General features: G+C 44.7%; 1 protein-coding gene across 1 annotated transcript; it reads left to right on the top strand.

The window, feature by feature from the left end:
- The first annotated feature begins 1279 nt into the window (after positions 1-1279).
- LOC124274540 (snaclec alboaggregin-A subunit beta'-like) lies at positions 1280-15882 on the top strand. Its single transcript, XM_046709906.1, has 6 exons — positions 1280-1351; positions 1561-1644; positions 2528-2582; positions 12260-12434; positions 13655-13881; positions 15842-15882. Exons 1-6 carry the CDS (start codon positions 1280-1282, stop codon positions 15880-15882), a joined length of 654 nt encoding a protein of 217 aa, XP_046565862.1.
- Positions 15883-25840: the final 9958 nt, after the last annotated feature.

A 25840-nucleotide genomic window follows, 5' to 3' on the forward strand; every position in this document is an offset into this window, starting at 1 on the left:
TTTATACAAGCAGATGCAAGTAGCATAGAGTTTACTGTTAATTATTGATTCAACAATATGTATGTATGTATGTATGTATGTATGTATGTATGTATGTATGTATGTATGTATGTATGTATGTATGTATGTATGTATGTATGTATGTATGTATGTATGTATGTATGTATGTATGTATGTGTGTGTGTATGTATATCGGCATGCCAGATTCAGCCAGAGGCAGTGGAACAGGATTGTATCAGTGACGAGTCACGCTTTACATTGCACTTTGCAGGGAACAGGGGTAACGCAAGTGAGGGGAACATCGCACACATCCTTGTGACCGTAGTCCCCTTAACACTGCGCCGCGACCGTTCTGCCATTTTTGTGCGGTCTAAAAATGACCAGGATGCTCAACGGTCGCCAAACTTCAAGAAAAACATGTTTCTGTGTAACTGCTCTGGCGATCATTCAGCATTCGAATTCCTTGTAGGACCAAAATGCACGTTTCTGGCATTTTCGTGGCGATCTGCGAGCGTCCTGTGCGTCCTTTCAGCGACACTTCTGCCTTCCTTCTACCTCTTCCACGGCCATACGCAACCAACGGCAACTAACGGTAACCAACGGCAACCAACGGCGACCATTCAGCGATGCTTCTGTCTTCTAGCCGACCCTTGAGAACTCTTTAAGCAATCTTTGGCGTTCCTTGCGCGTTCTTTCAGCGATGTGTGGCGACTGTTCAGCATCCTGCATATCCTGGGTATATAAACATGTGGTCTGCCATTCTATCATCAGTTTTATTGAAAACCGTCTCATTGCGATACAATCAGACATGAACAATGAACTGCGTATGTATACAGCTTTTTGCAAGGTCAACAAGCACTGTTTTATAACCAAATAGTCGTTGCCATCCTAAAATGAAGGACAAATAGATGCAGAAGAAGAAGAAGATTGAGATCCTGCTGGGTCCGCCCCTGGTTGATGCAACACAGACGGCGGCGATCCGGTGACCACAACCAACTAATGCAAGAAGTCTTGAAGATTAAGGTTAATTCTATAACTACCTTAGAATGGAGTCAGCTCTTTTCGACTAACTGCTTGAAAGAGTTGGCACAAGAATTGTCAATAAGAACACATATAGGCGAGCAAGTCTAGAGTCTGGTCTGAAGCTCGCTGTGACCCTCAGGTTCCTTGCTACTGGGAACAAGTATCCAAGCCGCCAGTACCAGTACCGTGGGTAAAGTTTCAGACATCTCTGAATCAGTGTTTGATTCATTTACAATTTCATGACCAACATTAGAGGATGGCTTTAGTTTTAGAGGCACCTTTGCGGGTTTTGGATCTTCGTCTAGTTGAATACTTCTTTGGCGGCATGGTGAGACGGCGGTTTGCAAACTCTTTGAAAACCAGCCGAACCAGGCCTATTTATAGGTAGTCTGGAAAGGCAATGCAATGAGCCCAACGGTGGCAGATAGGAGGCAGAAGGAAGGCAAAGGAAGGCAGAGCCATTGCCACAGTCGCTCCTGGGATGCCGTTGTCGCCGGATGAAGCCACAGTGCTCAATTCACGCTGTTGGTTGTGCAGAGAACGCACATGGACGGCACAAAGAAGGCAGTGGCGTCGTCCCGGTTCACGGAGCTATCACATGGTGTCTTTTCGCCGACCGTTGTGCGTTCATTCTGCGACCACGGCGATGCCTCTGCCTCCTTTCTGCCTTGTTCGAGCGTTCTTTGTGCAACGACCGCTCTGCGCTTGTATTGAACATGTTCAATACAGTCACCATGGCGTTATGTGCCGTCCATAACGATGTCTGTGCCTTCTTTGTACGACCTCTGCATGGCCTTCACAATCATTCTGCCTTCTTCATGCGTTCAGAGGCGTTCTAAATCTGTTTATAACGCACGGAAAAGGCAGAACGGTCGCGGTTCTGTGTAAAGGGGTATAAGGTTGGCCGATTTCTGGAGGGAAGCATAAAGTTTTGACCTGAACTATATATACTGTATGTTATAGTAAAGCACGAGGGCGGAGCATACCAGAATCTGCATTGTGTACCGTGTTTGCTATAATAGGCGCTGGGCTTCTTAGGTGTACGGTAGGCGAGTGAGTGAGCATTGTTTAAAACTGCTTTTAGTAGTATTCAACCAATATTTGTGAGTTGTTACGAAAATTGGCATTGAGATTAGTATGAAAACTGTAACATAAGCGACATTGTATTTTATGAGTAAAGTATAATTATTATTTTACCAGATGGAGCTCCTGTGTGCAGCTATCGGTTACCTGGAGTAAAGTATGATTATTATTTTACCAGATGGAGCTCCTGTGTGCAGCTATCGGACACCTGGAGTAAAGTATGATTATTATTTTACCAGATGGAGCTCTGTGTGCAGCTATCGGATACCTGGAGTAAAGTATAATTATTATTTTACCAGATGGAGCTCCTGTGTGCAGCTATCGGATACCTGGAGTAAAGTATGATTATTATTTTACCAGAAGGAGCTCCTGTGTGCAGCTATCGGCTACCTGGAGTAAAGTATGATTATTATTTTACCAGATGGAGCTCCTGTGTGCAGCTGTCGGTTGCCTGGTTGTTTGTATCAGCACCTGTGGTAAGTACTGGCGTTCTAATGTCAGTGACTGGATTCAGATTTGGTTGGATTTAACTCATGTAAATCAGTGGTTATCGAGCATAAGGTAGGACAATCCCTTAACTAGAGTAGAACATAACCTGAGATACAATATGGCTGCCACAAGCAGGAGTGAGCGAGTGAGTTTTGTTTTATGCCGCGTTTAGTAGCATCCCAGCAATATCACGCCAGAAAAACCAAAAATGGGTTTCACACATTGTAACGCAGTTTCACACAATCGAACCTGGACCTTCGGCGTGACGAGCGAACGCTTTAACCTCTAGGCTACTTCAGCGCCCAGTGAGGAGTACAAGAAACGCCATGGCCAAGCGTATTGCACAGAACTATAGAACCATGAGATGGTTACGTGTTTCTTTCCAAAGTTAAACTGACATTGTAGGTTTCTGTTTAATGCCTGTAAAACCAAAAAGGTTTAATATAACATACAATAAAAATGAGAGAGAGAGAGAGAGAGAGAGAGAGAGAGAGAGAGAGAGAGAGAGAGAGAGAGAGAGAGAGAGAGAGAGAGAGAGAGAGAGAGAGAGAGAGAGAGAGAGAGAGACAGAGAGAGAGAGAGAGAGACAGACAGAGAGAGACAGGGTATCATTGTTTCTTAGCAAGTATCATCTCAAATCGACGAACATTAAACATCCAAGGCCGGCACTTGTTTATCGGGTCATTAAAAAAAGATTCTTAACTGTCTTTTTTCTTTATTCTTTGGAAGACATGAAATTTTGAAATCTCCTGAGAAATTAACTCAATTGCATTCGTAATCTCATGAGAACAGTCCAACATTCAGACTGTATTGTAAGTGATCAGGTCGTTTTCATGTAGTATAACTGTTGTATAACACTCAGCATTATTCCCGCTACCGCAATCCCTATATTAGACGCCGGATCGATCTGCAATCGATCAGTGACTACACCAAGTATGACCGTACAGTTTAAACCACGAATTTAATTAATTAATTAAATCCATACCGACAGCATGCTCATAGCGCAGACAAGATAAGTAAGTATACTCCTAGATCTTTTACAGAAGTTGAGAAGCAAATCTCTGTTTTCCCAATAGTTAGCTTACTGATGTTCACCTTTGACGTTCGGGCTTTAGGACCCACAAGCATTGCCGCTGTCTTTTCCTCATTTAGTTTGAGCAAATTGTCAGTCATCCACGACTTCGCAGAAAAGCAGCAGTCCTCAATATTGGTCAAAATCTTTGTCACTAACCGGGAGAAAGCTGTCGACCATCTGGGTGTCGTCAGCATATAGATGATGCAGTACCTGGTGATTGCTGTTCCCTGTTCCAGCTGCCTGGTATATAGGGTGAAGACTAACGGTCCCAGCACAGAGCCCTGCGGTACTCCGTAGTCAAATGTAACGGTGAAGGAATGACACGTCTTGATGACTACTCACTGTTTTCGGTCAGTCACATAGGACGGAAACCAGTACAAAACGGTCTCTCCAATTTCATTTGTAGCCTACTCAAACGCTGCTGAGAGATCTAGCAGGACTAATAGGCTGGGTTATCAACTGATTGCTGAGAAAGTACTTTGCAGAGGGTTGTGGGCTATTCAGACCTAAATGAATTTTTGTCCAAGCAAGATTTTTGGGTAGTTTTTTGTGCTCACTGCACAATTCCCATTGTAACGGGTCATAAACGCGTTACAGAAGCATGACCGTTTTGAGTTCAGATATAGGTGTCTCAGGATTATCCTGGGCAATATATGGAAAACAGAAGGCTTTAATATTTCCATCACTTAATGGAACCTATAACATAAATCCGGTAGGGAAGACAGTATAGGGAAGGTGGTGGGGAAAGTGTTATAGGGAAGGCGGTATAGGGAAGGCAGTATAGAAGGTGGTATAGGGAAGGTGGTATAGGGAAGGCGGTATAGAAGGCGGTATAGGGAAGGCGGTATAGAAGGTGGTATAGGGAAGGCGGTACAGAAGGTGGTATAGGGAAGGCAGTATAGAAGGTGGTATAGGGAAGACGGTATAGAAGGTGGTATAGGGAAGGCGATATGGAAGGTGGTAAAGGAGAGGTGGTATAGAAGGTGGTATAGGGAAGGCAGTACAGAAGGTGGTATATGGGGAAAGGTGATATGGAAGGTGGTATATAGGGGAGGCGGTATGGAAGGTGGTATAGTGGGGGAAGGCGGTATAGAAGGTGGTATGGGGAGAGGCGGTATGGGGAAGGTGGGTATAGGGGAAGGTGGTATAGGGGAGGCGGTATAGAAGGTGGTATAAGGGGAAGGCAGGTATATATGGTGGTACAGGGGAAGGCGGTAGGGGAAGGTGGTATAGGAGATTGTGGTATAGGGAAGGTGGTATAGGGAAGGCGGTATAGGGAAGGCGGTATAGAAGGTGGTATAAAGGGAAGGCAGTATCAGAAGGTGGTATAGGGGAAGGCGATATGGGAAGGTGGTATAAAGGGAAAGGTGGTATAGGGAAGGCGGTTGGTATAAGGAAAGGTATAATAAGGAAGGTGGTATAGAAGAAGGTAGTATAGGAAGGCGGCAGGAAGGTATAAGGGAAGGCGAAGATAGGAAGATGGTATAGGGAAGGCGGTATAGGGAAGGTGGTATAGATAGGAAGGCAGTATAGAAGGTGGGTATAGGTATAGTGGTATAGGGGAAGGTGGTATAATGAAGGTGGTATAGGGAAGGCAGTATAGAAGGTGGTATAGGGAAGGCGGTATGGGAAGGTGGTATAACTCGGGGAAGGTGGTATAGGGATGGAGGTATAATGGGAAGGCGGTATAGAAGGTGGGTATAAGGAAGGAGGTATATAAGGTGGTATAGGGGAAGGCGGTATAGGGAAGGTGGTATATAGGGAAGGTGGGTATAGGGAAGGCGGTATAGAAGGTGGGTATAGGGAAGAAGGTATGGAAGGTGGTATAGGGAAGGCGGTATAGGGATGCCGGTATAGAAGGTGGGTATAGGGAAGGCGGTATAGAGGAAGGTATAGAAGGTGGTATAGGGAAGGCGATATGGAAGGTGAAGGTATAGGGGAAGGTGGTATAGGGGAAGGTGGTAGAGTAAGGGCGGTATAGGTAAGGTGGTATATTGAAGGTAGGGTAGGCAGTAGGAGAAGGTGGTATAAAGGGAAGGCGGTATGGAAGGTGGGTATAGGGGAAGGCGGTATAGGGAAGGTGGTATAAGGAAGGCAGTATAGAGAAGGTGGTATAGTGGTATAGGGAAGGCGGTATAGGGAAGGTGGTATAGGGAAAGGCGGTATAGGAAGGTGGTATAGGGGAGGAAGGAAGGCGGTATAAGGACAGTGGTATGGAAGGTGGTATAGGGAAGGCAGTATAGAGGTGGTATAGGGAAGGCGGTATAGGGAAGGACGGTATAGAAGGTGGTATAGGGGTATAGGGAAGGTGGTATAGGGAAGGCGGTATAGGAGAAGGTGGTATATTGAAGGTAGGAAAGGTATAGAAAGGTGGGTATAGGGAAGGTGGTATAGGGAAGGCGGGTATAGGAAGGCGGTATAGGGAAGGTGGTATATAGGAAAGGTGGTATAGGGAAGGTGGTATAAAGGGAAGGCGAGTATGGAAGGTGGTATAGGGAAGGCAGGTATGGGTAAGGTGGTATAGGGAGAGATTAGGTATAAGGGAAAGGCGGTATAGAAGGTGGTATAGGGAAGGCGGTATAGGGAAGTAGAAGATTGGTATAGGGGAAGGCGCGCTATGGGAATGAGTATAGGCAGTATATAGGGAAGGTGGTATAGGGGGAAGGTGGTATAGAGGGAGAAGGTGGTAGTATAGGGAAGGTGGTATAGGTAAGGCAGTATAAAGGCGAGGTATAAATACGGTATTGAAGGTGGTAAAGGAAAAGGTGGTATAGGGAAAGGTGGTATGGAAGGGGAGAGGCGGTATAGGGAAGGTGGTATAGGGAAGGTGGTATAAAGGGAAGGTATATAGAAAGGGTATAAGGGAAGGCGGTATATAGGAAGGTGGTATAAAGGGAGGCAGTATATGGAAGGTGGGTATAGGGAAGATTGGGTATGGAAAGGTGGTATAGGGAAAGGCGGTATAGGGGAAGGCGGTATAGAAGGGAGGCGGTTAGTAGGAAGGCGGTATAGGGAAGGCGGTATGGAAGAGGTATGGGGTATAGGGAAGGCAGTATATGGAAAGGTATAGGGAAGGCGGTATGGAAGGTGGTATAGGGAAGGTGGTATAAAGGGAAGGTGGTATAGGGAGGGAAGGAAAGGTGGTAGGCAAAGGCGGTATAGGGAGTAAGGTGATAAAGGAAGGCGGTGTATGGAAAGGCGGTATAGGGAAGGTGGTATAGGGAAGGCAGTATGAAGGTGGTATAGGGAAGGCGGTTTATGGAAGGGAAGAAGGTGGTACTGGGAAGGTGGGTATAGAAGGAAAGGCGGTATAAAGGGAACAGGTATAGAAGGAAGGGTATATAGTGGTATAGGGAAGGCGGTATAGGGAAGGTGGGTATAAGGGGGAAGGTGGTATAATGAAGGCGGTATAGGGAAAGGTGGTATAGGGAAGGCGGAAGGGAGGTCGCTATAGGGACGGTATGGTATGGAATTTGGTATGGGGAGGGGGTATAGATGAGGTGGTATAGGGAAGGGGAAGGAAGGCGATATGGGGAAGGTGGTATATAGGGAAGGTGGTATAGGGAAGGTAGTAGGTAAGGCGGTATAGGTAAGGTGGTATATTGAAGGTAGTATAGGAAAGGTGGTATAGGGAAGGTGGTAGGGAAGGCGGTATAGGGAATGAGGTATGGAAAGGTGGTATGGAAGGTTATAGGGAAGGTGGTATAGGGGAAGGTGGTATAGGGACTGGTATGGAAGGTCGTGGTATAAGTCCGGTATAGAAGGTGGATATAGGGAAGGTGGTATAGGCAAGGCGGTATCGGAGAAGGTGGTATAGGGGAAGGCGCAGTATAGGGAAGACGGTATAAGGGAAGGCGGTATAGGGAAGATGTTATAGGGAAGGTGGTATAGGGAGGCAGGAGATAGGGAAGGTGGTATAGGGAAGGTAGGTAAGGAAGTATAGGCGGTATAGGGAAGGCGTGGTATAGGTAAGGCGGTATAGGGAAGAGTGGTATGAAGAAGGTATAGGGAATATAGGGAAGGTGGGTGTGAGGAAGGTGGTATAGAAGGCAGTATATGGAAGGAGGAATTATAGATATATAGGAAGGTGGTAGGTAAAAGGCGGTATAGGGAAGGTGATATAGGGAAGGCGGTGTAGGGAAGGCGGTATAGGGAAGGCAGTTTATGGAAGGAGGTATAGGGAAGGTCGTATAGGGAAGGCAGTATATGGAAGGAGGTATAGGGAAGGCGATATGGAAGGTGGTATAGGAAGGTGGTATAGGGAAGGAGTTATAGGGAAAAGGAGGTATAGGAAAGGTGGTAGGAAGGTGGGTATAGGGGAAGGTGAGAGGTATAGGGAAGGTGGTATAGGGAAGGCGGTATGGGAAGGTGGTATAGGGAAGGTGGTATAAGGGAAGGCGGTTTATGGAAGGAGGTATAGGGAAGGCAGTACTGGGAAGGTGGTATAATGAAGGCGGTATAGGGAAGGCGGTATAATGAAGGTGGTATAATGAAGGTGGTATAGGGAAGGCGAGAACTAATTAGTTGATGTGGGTATGTCACGCCTGGTTGGTTCTTCAGGATTAGGTGATCTGGGATTGGTAGAGTCCATAAGTTTTAGTATGAATGAGGTTAATAAGTGTACCCATTTCATCATTAGAATAATGAATGACAAACTCTGTAAAAGATTCAAAAATATGTTTTATTGGATGTATGGATAGATGGACAAAAATATATTTGGATGGATGCAGTATATTTTGTTGGATGCCAATTTTATACATAAGGAGTTTTTGTGCCCCAGTTTACACTATTTAAGTTAGTTTCACAGGGGCTTGTAACGCTAAAAACTGCCATCAAGGTATGTACTGTCACCGACGGGGTCTTAGCACTATATATAGTATGACCAGAAATTATTGAGAATTTTAGGAATATGTTTTATTGGATTTCTAGTATAAACAACTTTGATCAGCTATCAAGTGCTTGGTATCATTCGAGAGACACAAAAAGCGTTGGGTATAACACAACTTTGATCAGCTATCAAGTGCTTGGTATCATTCAAGAGACACAACTCCGTTAATCCTTTTTCATTAGTTTGTGAAGAGTTATCCCCTTTGTTTACTTGCCAGCAGACGTCATTTTCAGTGATCCTCAGTATGGATGATTTAGAGAATAGGAAGTTGATTTTAGATTATTGTAACAAGGACATCAGATCAGCTAAAGTGATTTCAAGTAGAACAGGCATCCCTTTGTCCACTGTTTGTCGTGTTTTGAAAAATATTGCAAATGGATATGGCATTGAGCACCAGGGGGGCGCAGGTAGGCCCAGAAAATTGACTGTCGGTGACAGGAGGCGGCTTGGTATTCTTGTCTCTAAAAACAAACGAAGGAGTTTAGAAAACTTAAGGCTGGATATGATTGATAGAGGAACTATGGCTGTCTGTAAGGAGACAATTAGAACTGAGCTGCATGCAATGGGTTGGCAGAAACGTCGATGAATTCCATACCGATCATGAAACCTGAACAAAAGGAGCGAAGGTTGAACTGGTGCTTACAGCATAGAAATTTTAACTGGGACAATGTGATTTTATCAGATGAAAGTTCTGTGTGGCTGTTTTCTAATACACTGAGATTCTGGACCAAACAAACTGACAAAACCTTTGTATCAACGCCCAAAGTACAGTCCGAAATTTAACGTGTGGGGTGGCATATCTGTGTTAGGGGCAACGCCCCTCTGTGTATTTGAATATGGGAATATGAACAGTGAGCGGTACACAGATATTCTCGAGGGACATTTACTTCTATCTGCTCTCGTGTTCTATGGAAATGTTTGGATTTCCCAGCAGGAAAACGACCAAAACATCCTTCAAAGCATTCACAGGCCTGGTTTCGGACCCAAAATATGACATTATTAGATTGGCCAAGCTATAGCCCTGACCTAAATCCAATAGAAAATGTTTGGGGACTTATGAAGGAAAGTGTCAATAAGAAAAATCTGACAAAAATAGTGCTGAAATGAAAGAAGAGGTGGTCCGATATTGGGACAGCATGGACCACGACTTTCTAACTTCTTTGATCAGTAATATGCCCCGTCGCATTGAAGCCTGCATTGCTGCCCATGGTGACTTGACAAAATACTAACTGCTCACCTGTCTTTGAATCTGGAGTTATGTTCTGCTAATATTCACATTAAACACGTGAGTAATGAGTGGAAAATAAAAACAAAATTACAATCTTTAAATTCTCAATAATTTCTGGTTGTACTCGAGAAAGAAAGGGATGTAACGAGGTCAACAAACCAAGTTCGTTTCAGGGTAAATTCAACAATGCTCACTGTATTTATCCCATTTATATTATGCACACATTTCAAGTCAATAGATGTACCTACAAAATGAGACATACAGCACAGTAGAAGCAGTACTTTGGGAGCTAGGGTCTTCTTCGGAAGCTCGAAAAGCCTGATTTCTCGATTCCGAGCCAAAATCTCTGCTCAGAATTTGTAGCGGTAACTCACCCATTTCCTTGATTATTTCACAGTATACACAAACGACACTCACCAAAATATGTTGAACTGACGGCACCTGTCAGCGCGCTAGTCGCCATTCTTTCGGAGACACTTATGCCTCACTGTCATAATGAGTTTACGCACATTATTCACTTAAAAGAGCAATGGAGCTTATTGGCTATAAATAGAATGTGTCTCACCAGTACGCTGACTCTATTAAGTGCGGGGCAGGTTAAGGCCAAGGTCGTCAATGGCGAACGAGCACGACTCAATTCTGTTTGCGATGAATAAATGTACGTAAACTCAAGACCCCGTCAGTGACAGTACATACCTTGATGGCAGTTTTTAGCGTTACATGCCCCTGTGGTTAGATGGCGGGCGCCTATGTTTTCGCCACACGAAAAGTTAAGTATCAGTTGCCCGCGTAAAGATCCGGGTTACAACTGACTGACTGAGTTTGGTTTTACGCCGCTTTTAGCAATATTCCAGCAATATCACGGCGTGGGACACTAGAAATGGGTTTTACACATTGTATCCATGTAGGGAATCGAACCCGGGTCTTCGAACGATCGAACGTTTTAAACACAAGGCTACCCCACCGCCCTTTGGGTGAGTGAGTTTGGTTTAATGCAGCTTTAAGCAATATTCCAGCAATAGCAGGGCGGTGGACACCAGAAATGGGCTTTACTCCTTGTACCCATGTGGGGATTCGAACCCGGGTCTTCGGCGTGACGAGCCAGCGCTTTAACCACTAGACTACCCCACCGCCCCTCCGGGTTACAAACCCATTCGTGACCCACTCGTGTTATTCCGGGACAAGCCGAATAGCGACTCGTGCCCCTCTCGAAGGATTTCATATTGGCGCATGAACATCAGAACTACTTTAAACAAGAACGATAACTCTATGCCTGTTTGATACCAATGTTTCATAACATCACCGAAGTACATGTACATTGCTAAGTTGTCGTTCTGTTTTTTTTATCTTATCTATTTTAAAGAATTAAACGTCTTTGATACAACTAACAGAAGGAGAAAATCATATTTGTTAAATTATTACCAGCTGTTCACCTTATATTTCCAATTATGTTAATTTTCTAAATAAGGTTTAATCATCACGAATGGGAATTGTTTTATTGAATATACAAATAAAATTATATTTTTTCAGCTGCATTAAATCCCAAAGCAGATACTCAAAAATGACTTTAAAATATTTCTCAAACTGAACATTCGTGTAACCTTGCTGTCCCACCCCAGGTGGAATTTCAAATGAATTCGCTGAAAACAATATGAATGACCAAAAAACAGTCAGACTAAATATCCCCTGAGCTATGAAATATAAGCCCAATGTTAAAGATTAAGGTTGATTAGTTACATACAAATACGATATTATTGTTTTGAAACTCGTAGCGATTATAATTGCAGTTCCTAAATTGGTCGAAGCGCACGTACAATCTCCATAACAAGCCCGCAAGCTCGTCAGAAATACACTCAGTTGGAGCCGTTATGTCAACAAACGCACGTGCGTCTATTTGAATCTCTCATCGTCAATCGCATGATTCTTATTAAAAACTTCATAATAGCCAGCAAAATCCTTTTAGCTACGTTCTTTGTACTTTCAAAATGACGATATATATTTTTCATGATTCTTTAAACAATGCCATAATGCCATAAACGATTTAAGTACTCGGGATTATTTTTATCAAAGCACCCCTCTCATTTACGCGCGTTCTGATTGGTTTGTCGTATTTTCGCACATAACGAGTGGGGGACGAGTCTTCTTGGAGGTTACGGAAAGGGGCGAGTGGTGACGAATGTTACAAACCATGGTCCAAATCCACAAAGCGTTCGTAACTTTACGACCTGTCGTAAATACATAGTTATTCACAGACTTACGAATGTCGTAGCGCTACGAACTTTCTGTGGATAGGGGCCCATGCTTGTAATTAATAATACGTGAAATTCCAGAAACTGTGAAAATCTGGGAGACTAGTTTGGAAGTCTGCCTGTAATGTGTTTTGGGATCTGTATGAGAGACTTTTTCCACTTGGAACCTGGTTGTACTTGTACCCCTTGTGTGATACTACATCCCCATTGCCTGCCGCTTGCAGGTACACACGCAGCCAGCTACACGGCTCGGTACTTCACGTACAGTACGACCGCCGTATCATGGAACACAGCCTACACTACCTGCTCCCTCACCGGGGGTCATCTCATCACGGTCGACAACAACGTCACCATCAACGTACTCAAGTATATCCGTGCTCAACCGGAGGCCGCAGTTGTGTAAGTCGTTTTGAAATACGTGTTAGAGTGAGTATGGTTTTACGCCGCTTGTAGCAATATCATGATCCCATAAATGGGCTTCACTCATTGTACCCGTGAGGGGAATTGAACCCGGGTCTTCAGCGTCATGACCGGACGCTTTAACCATAAGGCTACCCCACAGCCCCAATGCATGCTAGAGTGAGTGAGTGAGTTAATATTTAACGTCACATCGGCAATATTTCAGCCATATCGTGACGAGAATGCATGCTAGAAATAGATGGGCTGGAGGTGTATTCTTCAATAATGAGTGTGAGTAAGTCAGAATGGCTTTAGACTGCTTTCAACAATATTCTAGCAATATCACGGTTTTAGCAATATTCTAGCAATATCACGGTTTTAGCAATATTCCAGCAATATCACGGCTTTAGCAATATTTCAGCAATATCACGGCGGGGGACACCAGGCAGGGACGTCGTTAATACGACAGCAGACCTGGTATAAATCACAGGGTCTTGGAACGCAAAAATATTTTTTTCAAGGTATATACCTTGATGCCAGCTTTTTGCGTTACAAACCTCTGTGGTATAGATGGCAGCAATAACCTTTTTTCATTTTTGAATGTTTATTACTGTAAACGTATGGGCTTTGTACATATGGAGGAAACTGTTATTAAAAACATAGCTTACAGAAAAATCAACTCCTAAATTATAATCATAAAATAAAATGAAAAGGAGCCCAGAGACTTTTTTCATTTCCTGAAACTGTGGCAATATCTAGACTTGAGGGTGCTTTCTTGGATATGTTTGTTTCAGGGTCAGAGACTAACAGGCAGGCATCCAAGAAAAATCAACATTTCAAAACTTTCCCCTCCGCCAGGGAGATGAAAGCAATCAGTCATTTCAGCACAGATTCACAAATCACCACGATAGTGTTCAGCAAAATATGAAATTTCGTTGGAGTCAGTATAACATATGTTATATTTGGGATTACACATTCTTAGTAAAGTACAGATTCTTGTAGTTCTTTTGATTCAGTCCCATCCGGGATTCGAACCCACACCCTCAGAGTCAGGCACCTAATCGCCAGCACACAAAGTCAGCCGCCTAACCCACTCAGACACCGCGGCTTCCACAGTGTCAAGTTCATTTCATTTTCATGTTTGCAAATACTACAAGTTGAATATTAGAAGAAACGATTATGCACACAGCTGAAGTCCCTATCATTCTTTCCCTGGACAGTTCAAACAAGATCTGGATGGGGTTGCACAACACTGCACCGACGTCGGACGTCCCTGAGTACGTTTGGGCTGACTGCAAACACCTCGACGACAACAACTCCATGTGGCTTCGCGGGGAGCCAAACGATGTGCAAACTGACCGTTGCATAATTACCACCTCTGAATACGAGTGGATGACGAAGCCCTGTACTCAAACCTATAGCTTCTTCTGTGAAAACATCGCCAACGGTAATTACAGCCCCTAATAATTATTTAGGTCATAGAATAGTGCGGACTGCGTTGTGAACACAGAAAAGTACACCTATGTTCGCTGTAGACTATTTCCGCAAATCCCCGAGCATCTGAAATGATATCTAGATCTATTTCAACTGACTGAGTTTGGTTTTACGCCGCTTTTAGCAATATTCCAGCAATATCACGGCGGGGGACACCAGAAATGGGCTTCACTCATTGTACCCATGAGGAGAATCGAACCAGGGTCTTCAGCGTGACGAGCCAACGCTTTAACCACTGGATTACCCCACCGCCCATTTTCTGAAAAGAACCACTCACAGTGGTAGAGGATACATGATCACAGTTTGTATTTTACAAGATGTCGTCCAATACCTTGACGTACAGCCATATTAAGTCACATCATGTGTTCTGTAACTGATCGTACCTGCAATCACATGACAGGTGACACAATCAGCTCCCCAGGGAGTTCAGTGTATAGACTATTGGTCTCAAGGATCCACAACCATGTACATTGAAGATCGGCTGGTTGCAGTGATTTCTGGGCTGGATGTCCGCGTGGCGTGGATTGTAATCAACCCGTTGTATTCATAAACTGACTTGATGCATATGCATCCCAACCAGCTTCTGCGTAGGTTCAGCATAGATCCGTGACCCACTACTTAATTGAGGATTGGCTGGTTACAATCGTTCAACTTCTTGGTGTGATTGGTTTTACATGATCTCAGCCCGTGATACGCCACACCGACTTGAAATAGACGTATCCCAATCAGCTCCTGTGAGGATTTAGTACAGGTCCCTAGGACCCACTACGTAATTGAGGATCGGTTGGTTACAGTGAATGACCGGTGCATAAGGTGTCTTCGTCACGCCTGGGACGCATTGATGTGGTGTCCAGAATGGGTCCCGAGGAACAACAACTATATTAAGGATCAGATGCTACAGTTGAGGATTGGGTGGCCATACCCCCTCTTGTCCATGCCTCTTATGATATACGCCGTTGGTATGCCTGGACCAAGCCTGACTTACATGACTTCCTGGTGTCGCTGGCAAAAAAACCTAAACCAACACTAGTTTACTCACTCAGTTATATCACGGGAGCGGTGGGGTAATCTAGTGGTTAAAGCGTTGGCTCGTCACGCCGAAGACCCGGGTTCGAATCCCCACATGGGTACAATGAGTGAAGCCCATTTCTGGTGTCCCCCGCCGTGATATTGCTGGAATATTGCTAAAAGCGGCGTAAAACCAAACTCAGTCAGTCAGTCAGTCATATCACGTGGGTTGTGATTAGATGCTTTTTTGTCGACAAGGTATGAGAATCTGAGAAATGGAATGACAGATAATACATGATCTCTGATCGAACCTCCACGCATATTGCTCATCTTCATTATTCATAAACTAGATGCATATGTGCAGTGTTTCATGAAGTAGATTCAGCGGGGCAGAAATGTATTTAACAGTAAGTCAGTAAGTGAATCGGATTTTGCGCCCATTCTTTTGCAATATTCCATCAAAATATCACGAAAGGGGACACCTGAAATGGGCTTCACACATTAGACCCATGTGGGGATTTGACCCCAAGAATTCGTCGTTACCAGCGAACGCTTTATCCACCAGGTTGCCCCACCGCCCTAGTGCACACAGGTCTCTATAGCAAGAAGAATCTCTGCGACTTTCAAGTCGTCAGCTTTTCCCTGTGTTGAGCAATATTCGGTCGTTTTCTGTTTTTCAAAAGTAAACCTAGATTGGGAATGAGCATTTGATGTCTACCTTATGGGGGATAATCGACTGTCAAATCAACCGATCAAATTTGACTTAACGGAGCATCAAAGTGAACTTTATCAAATGTTGCATTGTCAGTGCGGATACACGATGCCATTTCGAGAGTTTCAAATTGTAACATGTTAACAGGAATAGATGATAGCGGACATCTGTGAATTGTTCTTGTTTCTTACAGTTTCACCATTGAACATGTTCAACTTCAAAGCCAGAGATTAACCAGTCTGGATTATCGCGGATACTGATTCCCGTGAACATAAACGCAAATTGAAAAAAAATTCTTGGAGAGATTTATTTTCAAAAATAAGATGTCACAGATATTCCTCTGTTGTGTATTATACGGATATGTTGGAGCAGAATACTTAAAGTTTTTAAATCAAATTTAAATAATGTAAAACCATGTACAAATAGTCTTTGAAAGCTAAGTGCCAGTGCATAAAATATCACTTAACATATACTCTGCCAAAAAATATGGAACGCAAAAGTAGAAAAAATTATCACAAGAGGTTTTTCTGATATCCATGCAAAATGAATACGAAATGTGCTTTTCCTATGTCTGCATGCATCGGGTGTGATTTGTGGGTGTAGTATAAACTACGTCTAAAACATACCGAAAAAGTGGAAGAAAAGCAAAACGCAAAGACGTGGGAACGTGGCGGCCAAACGCACAAACATTAAATGAATGTGAAACATGAGTAGTTGGTCTATGCAAACGATGGGTTTCATTTGTCTGTCATCACAATTGTTCAGCAAGTGAAAACATGCCACAACTGACTGAAGCTCAAGGCAGCATCAACAGGCGAATCGACTTCAGTCGTAGGCACATATTTCCACGTCTCGAGAAGCACCATTACAAAATAATCGAACCGTTATTAGGGATCAACACGTGACCTACCCAGATCAGGTCGACCACGTGTCACAACTGCAGCGTACGACAGGTTGTTACGAGTTCGTCAGTTACGTTAAAGGTGGGCCACGGCAACCTCTACAGCAATACCAGGATTGCATAGAATATCAGCCCCGACGGTGAGGAATTGCACGTATTCAGTTGTGTCAAGGACACAGAGTATGGCCGCAACAGCGATGATGACGTTTTCAGTTTAGGTTTTCGAATTTTTGCCTAGGAACGTCATACAGACGGAAGGCGTCTTGTTAACAGACATCACAGGGACGTTATGCTCGAAACTGCCTACAGGAAGTGGACAGGTGTGGTGGAGAAAGCGTAATGAGGGCTGAATTTCCCATAACGGTAGAACAGACTAGTACACGTCCATGTCAACTAAACGGAACGTTACATGGATGGAATACTTCGGCTACACACGTCTTCCCATTATTCAACAATGAAACGTCATTTTTCAACGCCCGACCCTACCAAGCAAGACCAACAACGTTTGTTTTTGAGGAACCACAACATTCAAGTACTGTCATGTCCCTCAAGGTTTCAAGATCCAAACCGCATCGAACATTTATAAGAGACCCTTGATCAACGCCTGAGATCACGTCAACAACCGCCACAGGACCTCCAACAGTTGACACAAGCACTATTGCGTTTCTCTTTATTTTTAGCAGAGTATATTTTCTAATACATGTTATATAACAGTTATTTTCAACTGAGGTGTATTCACAGTTTCTTTTGCTCCTTCCTTTAAGTGGTGGTGTTCACCAGCCTGTGGAATAATGACCGTGACATCTGTTTTCACATATCGCTTTCACAAAGCTCACCTTGATTATCATTGTGAGAATCTGGCGAATGGTCACGTGCGTAGTTGAATATTCGCACCGTACGGTGTTTGTCACAAAGCCGAGATGCGTCAAGCAGTATGAAGATAGCGAACACTGCTGCAAGAACACCAATTGCCAACATCCCCATTTTCCTCGAGGAAGGTCTGCTATCTTCGGCACTTTCTCTTCGCCTTCTGAATGCAGACATCTCGCTTCGCCTCAGTCTCGTGACCGTCACAGCGTCGTTGAAGGACTGACCTGGACACGTGTGTTTAGGGCAAGCACAGAGTCGGGGAAGTCCACTTGATGCTGCTGACGTAGTACCACCTTGACGGTACGTACCTGTTGACGTTGGTGTTGACGATGTAGATGCTCCATCTGAAGTGCAAGAAGGTGTTGACACTGTTGTACCTTCAGCTGTAGTGTAGTGAGCTCTCTGTGTGGATGTAGCTTCAGTATTGCCACCAATGGTAGTTGTCAGGGCGTCGGAGGACTGATGAGTGCCATCGTATATTGTCTGTGTAGATGTAGCTTCAATATTGCCACCAATGGTAGTTGTCAGGGCGTCGGAGAATGGATGAGTGTCATCGTGTGTTGTCTGTGTAGATGTAGCTTCAATATTGCCACCAATGGTAGTTGTCAGGGCGTCGGAGGATGGATGAGTGTCATCGTGTATTGTCTGTGTAGATGTAGCTTCAATATTGCCACCAAAGATAGTTGTCAGGGCGTCGGAGGATGGATGAGCCTCATCGAATATAGCCTGTGTAGATGTAGCTTCAATATTGCCACCGAAGGTAGTTGTCAGGGCGTCGGAGGATGGATGAGTGTCATCGTATATTGTCAGTGTAGTTGTAGCTTCAATATTGCCTCCAAAGGTATTTGTCCGGGTGTCGGAGGATGGATGAGTGTCATCGTGTGTTGTCTGTGTAGATGTAGCTTCAATATTGCCACCAAAGGTATTTGTCCGGGTGTCGGAGGATGGATGAGTGTCATCGTATATTGTCTGTGTAGATGTAGCTTCAATATTGCCACCGAAGGTAGTTGTCCGTGCGTCGGAGGATGGATGAGTGCCATCGTATATTGTCAGTGTAGATGTAGCTTCAATATTGCCACCAAAGGTATTTGTCCGGGTGTCGGAGGATGGATGAGTGTCATCGTGTGTTGTCTGTGTAGATGTAGGTTGAATATTGCCACCAAAGAAAGTTGTCAGGGCGTCGGAGGATGGATGAGTGACATCGTGTGTTGTCTGTGTAGATGTAGCTTCAATATTGCCACCGAAGGTAGTTGTCCGTACGTCGGAGGATGGATGAGTGCCATCGTATATTGTCAGTGTAGATGTAGCTTCAATATTGCCTCCAAAGGTATTTGTCCGGGTGTCGGAGGATGGATGAGTGTCATCGTGTGTTGTCTGTGTATATGTAGGTTGAATATTGCCACCAAAGGTAGTTGTCCGTGCGACGGAGGATGGATGAGTGTCATCGTGTGTTGTCTGTGTAGATGTAGCTTCAATATTGGCACCAAAGGTAGTTGTCCGTGCGTCGGAAGATGGATGAGTGCCATCGTCTATTGTTTGTGTAGATGTAGCTTCAATATTGCCTCCAAAGGTATTTGTCCGGGTGTCGGAGGATGGATGAGTGTCATCGTATATTGTCTGTGTAGATGTAGCTTCAATATTGCCACCAAAGGTAGTTGTCAGGGTGTCGGAGGATGGATGAGTGTCATCGTGTGTTGTCTGTGTAGATGTAGGTTGAATATTGCCACCAAAGGTAGTTGTCCGTGCGACGGAGGATGGATGAGTGTCATCGTGTGTTGTCTGTGTAGATGTAGCTTCAATATTGGCACCAAAGGTATTTGTCCGGTCGTCGGAGGATGGATGAGCGTCATCGTGTGTTCTCTGTGTAGATATAGCTTCAATATTGCCACCAAAGATAGTTGTCAAGGTGTTGGAGGATGGATGAGCCTCATCGAATATTGTCTGTGTAGATGTAGCTTCAATATTGCCACCGAAGGTAGTTGTCCGTGCGTCGGAGAATGGATGAGTGTCATCGTATATTGTCTGTGTAGATGTAGCTTCAATATTGCCTCCAAAGGTATTTGTCCGGGTGTCGGAGGATGGATGAGTGTCATGGTGTGTTGTCTGTGTAGATGTAGCTTCAATATTGTCTCCAAAGGTATTTGTCCGGGTGTCGGAGGATGGATGAGTGTCATAGTATGTTGTCTGTGTAGATGTAGCTTCAATATTGCCACCAAAGGTATTTGTCAGGGTGTCGGAGGATGGATGAGTGTCATCGTGTGTTGTCTGTGTAGATGTAGCTTCAATATTGCCACCAAAGGTATTTGTCAGGGTGTCGGAGGATGGATGAGTGTCATCGTATATTGTCTGTGTAGATGTAGCTTTAATATTGCCACCAAAGGTAGTTGTCCGTGCGTCGGAGGATGGATGAGTGCCATCGTATATTGTCTGTGTAGATGTAGCTTGAATATTGCCACCAAAGTTATTTGTCCGGGTGTCGGAGGATGGATGAATGTCATCGTGTGTTGTCTGTGTAGATGTAGGTTGAATATTGCCACCAAAGGTAGTTGTCACGGCGTCGGAGGATGGATGAGTGACATCGTATATTGTCTGTGTAGATGTAGCTTCAATATTGCCTCCAAAGGTATTTGTCCGGGTGTCGGAGGATGGATGAGTGTCATCGTGTGTTGTCTGTGTAGATGTAGGTTGAATATTGCCACCAAAGGTAGTTGTCCGTGCGTCGGAGGATGGATGAGTGCCATCGTGTATTGTTTGTGTAGATGTAGCTTCAATATTGCCACCAAAGGTATTTGTCCGGGTGTCGGAGGATGGATGAGTGTCATCGTATATTGTCTGTGTAGATGTAGCTTCAATATTGCCACCAAAGGTAGTTGTCAGGGTGTCGGAGGATGGATGAGTGTCATCGTGTGTTGTCTGTGTAGATGTAGCTTCAATATTGCCACCAAAGGTAGTTGTCAGGGTATCGGAGGATGGATGAGTGCCATCGTGTGTTGTCTGTGTAGATGGACCTTCAGTATTTACACCGAAGGTAGTTGTCAGGGTGTTGGAGGGTGGATGAGTGTCATCGTATATTGTCTGTGTAGATGTAGCTTCAATATTGCGACCGAAGGTAGTTGTCCGGGTGTCGGAGGATGGATGAGTGTCGTCGTGTGTTGTCTGTGTAGATGTAGCTTCAATATTGCCACCAAAGGTAGTTGTCAGGGCATCGGAGGATGGATGAGTGCCATCGTGTGTTGTCTGTGTAGATGGACCTTCAATATTGACAACAAAGGTAGTTGTCAGGGTGCTGGAGGGTGTATGAGTGTCATCGTATATTGTCTGTGTAGATGTAGCTTCAATATTGCCACCAAAGGTAGTTGTCAGGGCATCGGAGGATGGATGAGTGCCATCGTGTGTTGTCTGTGTAGATGGACCTTCAATATTGACACCAAAGGTAGTTGTCAGGGTGCTGGAGGGTGTATGAGCGTCATCGTATATTGTCAGTGTAGATGTAGCTTCAATATTTCGACCGAAGGTAGTTGTCCGTGCAACGGAGGATGGATGAGTGCCATCGTATATTGTCAGTGTAGATGTAGTTTCAATATTGCCTCCAAAGGTATTTGTCACGGTGTCGGAGGATGGATGAGTGTCATCGTGTGTTGTCTGTGTAGATGTAGCTTCAATATTGCCACCAAAGATAGTTGTCAGGGTGTCGGAGGATGGATGAGCCTCATCGAATATTGTCTGTGTAGATGTAGCTTCAATATTGCCACCGAAGGTAGTTGTCCGTGCGTCGGAGGATGGATGAGTGTCATCGTATATTGTCAGTGTAGATGTAGCATCAATATTGTCTCCAAAGGTATTTGTCCGGGTGTCGGAGGATGGATGAGTGTCATCGTGTGTTGTCTGTGTAGATGTAGCTTCAATATTGCCACCAAAGGTATTTGTCCGGGTGTCGGAGGATGGATGAGTGTCATCGTGTGTTGTCTGTGTAGATGTAGCTTCAATATTGCCACCAAAGGTATTTGTCCGGGTGTCGGAGGATGGATGAGTGTCATCGTGTGTTGTCTGTGTAGATGTAGCTTCAATATTGCCACCGAAGGTAGTTGTCCGTGCGTCGGAGGATGGATGAGTGCCATCGTATATTGTCAGTGTAGATGTAGCTTCAATATTGCCACCAAAGGTATTTGTCCGGGTGTCGGAGGATGGATGAATGTCATCGTGTGTTGTCTGTGTAGATGTAGCTTCAATATTGCCACCAAAGGTAGTTGTCCGTGCGTCGGAGAATGGATGAGTGTCATCGTATATTGTCTGTGTAGATGTAGCTTCAATATTGCCACCAAAGGTATTTGTCCGGGTGTCGGAGGATGGATGAGTGTCATCGTATATTGTCTGTGTAGATGTAGCTTCAATATTGCCACCAAAGGTAGTTGTCAGGGTGTCGGAGGATGGATGAGTGTCATCGTGTTGTCTGTGTAGATGTAGCTTCAATATTGCCACCAAAGGTAGTTGTCAGGGTGTCGGAGGATGGATGAGTGTCATCGTATATTGTCTGTGTAGATGTAGCTTCAATATTGCCACCAAAGGTAGTTGTCAGGGCATCGGAGGATGGATGAGTGCCATCGTATGTTGTCTGTGATAGATGTTCAATATTGCCACCAAAGGTAGTTGTCAGGGTGTCGGAGGATGGATGAGTGTCATCGTATATTGTCTGTGTAGATGTAGCTTCAATATTGCCACCAAAGGTAGTTGTCCGTGCGTCGGAGGATGGATGAGTGTCATCGTATATTGTCTGTGTAGATGTAGCTTCAATATTGCCACCAAAGGTATTTGTCAGGGTGTCGGAGGATGGATGAGTGTCATCGTGTGTGTTGTCTGTGTAGATGTAGCTTCAATATTGCCACCAAAGGTATTTGTCCGGGTGTCGGAGGATGGATGAGTGTCATCGTGTATTGTCTGTGTAGATGTAGCTTCAATATTGCCACCAAAGGTAGTTGTCCGGGTGTCGGAGGATGGATGAGTGTCATCGTGTGTTGTCTGTGTAGATGTAGCTTCAATATTGCCACCAAAGATAGTTGTCAGGGTGTCGGAGGATGGATGAGTGTCATCGTGTATTGTCTGTGTAGATGTAGCTTCAATATTGCCACCAAAGGTAGTTGTCCGTGCGTCGGAGGATGGATGAGTGTCATCGTATATTGTCTGTGTAGATGTAGCTTCAATATTGCCACCAAAGGTATTTGTCCGGGTGTCGGAGGATGGATGAGTGTCATCGTGTGTTGTCTGTGTAGATGTAGCTTCAATATTGCCACCAAAGGTAGTTGTCCGTGCGTCGGAGGATGGATGAGTGCCATCGTATATTGTCTGTGTAGATGTAGCTTCAATATTGCCACCAAAGGTATTTGTCCGGGTGTCGGAGGATGGATGAGTGTCATCGTATATTGTCTGTGTAGATGTAGCTTCAATATTGCCACCAAAGGTAGTTGTCAGGGTGTCGGAGGATGGATGAGTGTCATCGTGTGTTGTCTGTGTAGATGTAGCTTCAATATTGCCACCAAAGGTAGTTGTCCGGGCGTCGGAGGATGGATGAGTGTCATCGTATATTGTCTGTGTAGATGTAGCTTCAATATTGCCACCAAAGGTAGTTGTCAGGGCGTCGGAGGATGGATGAGTGCCATCGTGTGTTGTCTGTGTAGATGTAGCTTCAATATTGCCACCAAAGGTAGTTGTCAGGGTGTCGGAGGATGGATGAGTGTCATCGTGTATTGTCTGTGTAGATGTAGCTTCAATATTGCCACCGAAGGTAGTTGTCCGTGCGTCGGAGAATGGATGAGTGTCATCGTATATTGTCTGTGTAGATGTAGCTTCAATATTGCCTCCAAAGGTATTTGTCCGGGTGTCGGAGGATGGATGAGTGTCATCGTGTGTTGTCTGTGTAGATGTAGCTTCAATATTGCCACCAAAGGTATTTGTCCGTGCGTCGGAGGATGGATAAGTGCCATCGTGTGTTGTCTGTGTAGATGTAGCTTCAATATTGCCACCAAAGGTATTTGTCCGGGTGTCGGAGGATGGATGAGTGTCATCGTGTGTTGTCTGTGTAGATGTAGCTTCAATATTGCCACCAAAGATAGTTGTCAGGGCGTCGGAGGATGGATGAGCCTCATCGAATATTGTCTGTGTAGATGTAGCTTCAATATTGCCACCGAAGGTAGTTGTCCGTGCGTCGGAGGATGGATGAGTGTCATCGTATATTGTCTGTGTAGATGTAGCTTCAATATTGCCACCAAAGGTATTTGTCCGGGTGTCGGAGGATGGATGAATGTCATCGTGTGTTGTCTGTGTAGATGTAGCTTCAATATTGCCACCGAAGGTAGTTGTCCGTGCGTCGGAGAATGGATGAGTGTCATCGTATATTGTCTGTGTAGATGTAGCTTCAATATTGACAACAAAGGTATTTGTCCGGGTGTCGGAGGATGGATGAGTGTCATCGTATATTGTCTGTGTAGATGTAGCTTCAATATTGCCACCAAAGGTAGTTGTCAGGGTGTCGGAGGATGGATGAGTGTCATCGTGTGTTGTCTGTGTAGATGTAGCTTCAATATTGCCACCAATGGTAGTTGTCAGGGCGTCGGAGGATGGATGAGTGTCATCGTATATTGTCTGTGTTGATATAGCTTCAATATTACCACCAAAGGGAGTTGTCAGGGCGTCGGAGGATGGATGAGTGCCATCGTATATTGTCTGTGTAGATGTAGCTTGAATATTGCCACCAAAGGTAGTTGTCAGGGCGTCGGAGGATGGATGAGTGACATCGTGTGTTGTCTGTGTAGATGTAGCTTCAATATTGCCACCGAAGGTAGTTGTCCGTGCGTCGGAGAATGGATGAGTGTCATCGTATATTGTCTGTGTAGATGTAGCTTCAATATTGCCTCCAAAAGTATTTGTCCGGGTGTCGGAGGATGGATAAGTGTCATCGTATATTGTCTGTGTAGATGTAGCTTCAATATTGCCACCAAAGGTAGTTGTCAGGGTGTCGGAGGATGGATGAGTGTCATCGTGTGTTGTCTGTGTAGATGTAGCTTCAATATTGCGACCGAAGGTAGTTGTCCGGGTGTCGGAGGATGGATGAGTGTCGTCGTGTGTTGTTTGTGTAGATGTAGCTTCAATATTGCCACCAAAGGTAGTTGTCAGGGCATCGGAGGATGGATGAGTGCCATCGTGTGTTGTCTGTGTAGATGGACCTTCAATATTGACACCAAAGGTAGTTGTCAGGGTGCTGGAGGGTGTATGAGTGTCATCGTATATTGTCTGTGTAGATGTAGCTTCAATATTGCCACCGAAGGTAGTTGTCCGTGCGTCGGAGGGTGGATGAGTGCCAACGTATATTGTCAGTGTAGATGTAGCTTCAATATTGCCGCCAAAGGTATTTGTCAGGGTGTCGGAGGATGGATGAGTGTCATCGTGTGTTGTCTGTGTAGATGTAGCTTCAATATTGCCACCAAAGGTATTTGTCCGTGCGTCGGAGGATGGATAAGTGCCATCGTGTGTTGTCTGTGTAGATGTAGCTTCAATATTGCCACCAAAGGTATTTGTCCGGGTGTCGGAGGATGGATGAGTGTCATCGTGTGTTGTTTGTGTAGATGTAGCTTCAATATTGCTACCAAAAGTATTTGTCAGGGAGTCGGAGGATGGATGAGTGTCATCGTGAGTTGTTTGTGTGGATGTAGCTTCAATATTGCCACCAAAAGTATTTGTCAGGGAGTCGGAGGATGGATGAGTGTCATCGTATATTGTCTGTGTAGATGTAGCTTCAATATTGCCACCAAAGGTATTTGTCAGGGTGTCGGAGGATGGATGAGTGTCATCGTATTGTCTGTGTAGATGTAGCTTCAATATTGCCACCAAAGGTATTTGTCAGGGTGTCGGAGGATGGATGAGTGTCATCGTATATTGTCTGTGTAGATGTAGCTTCAATATTGCCACCAAAGGTATTTGTCCGGGTGTCGGAGGATGGATGAGTGTCATCGTGTGTTGTCTGTGTAGATGTAGCTTCAATATTGCCACCAAAGGTAGTTGTCCGGGTGTCGGAGGATGGATGAGTGTCATCGTATATTGTCTGTGTAGATGTAGCTTCAATATTGCCACCGAAGGTAGTTGTCCGGGTGTCGGAGGATGGATGAGTGTCATCGTATATTGTCTGTGTAGATGTAGCTTCAATATTGCCTCCAAAGGTATTTGTCCGGGTGTCGGAGGATGGATGAGTGTCATCGTGTGTTGTCTGTGTAGATGTAGGTTGAATATTGCCACCAAAGGTAGTGGTCAGGGCGTCGGAGGATGGATGAGCCTCATCGAATATTGTTTGTGTAGATGTAGGTTGAATATTGCCACCGATGGTAGTTGTTCGTGCGTCGGAGGATGGATAAGTGCCATCGTATATTGTCAGTG

Source organism: Haliotis rubra, unplaced genomic scaffold, assembly GCF_003918875.1.
Source record: "Haliotis rubra isolate DU_JTF1 unplaced genomic scaffold, ASM391887v1 Scf1914, whole genome shotgun sequence".
Taxonomy (NCBI): Eukaryota; Metazoa; Mollusca; class Gastropoda; order Lepetellida; family Haliotidae; genus Haliotis; species Haliotis rubra.

Coding starts and splice junctions, on each gene's coding strand:
- LOC124274540 (XM_046709906.1), top strand. CDS start 1,280: ATGGCTTTAGTTTTAGAGGCACCTTTGCGGGTTTTGGATCTTCGTCTA. Junction 1,352..1,560: donor AATACTTCTTTGGCGGCATG/GTGAGACGGCGG, acceptor TTGGTTGTGCAG/AGAACGCACATGGACGGCAC. Junction 1,645..2,527: donor GTGTCTTTTCGCCGACCGTT/GTGCGTTCATTC, acceptor TTATTTTACCAG/ATGGAGCTCCTGTGTGCAGC.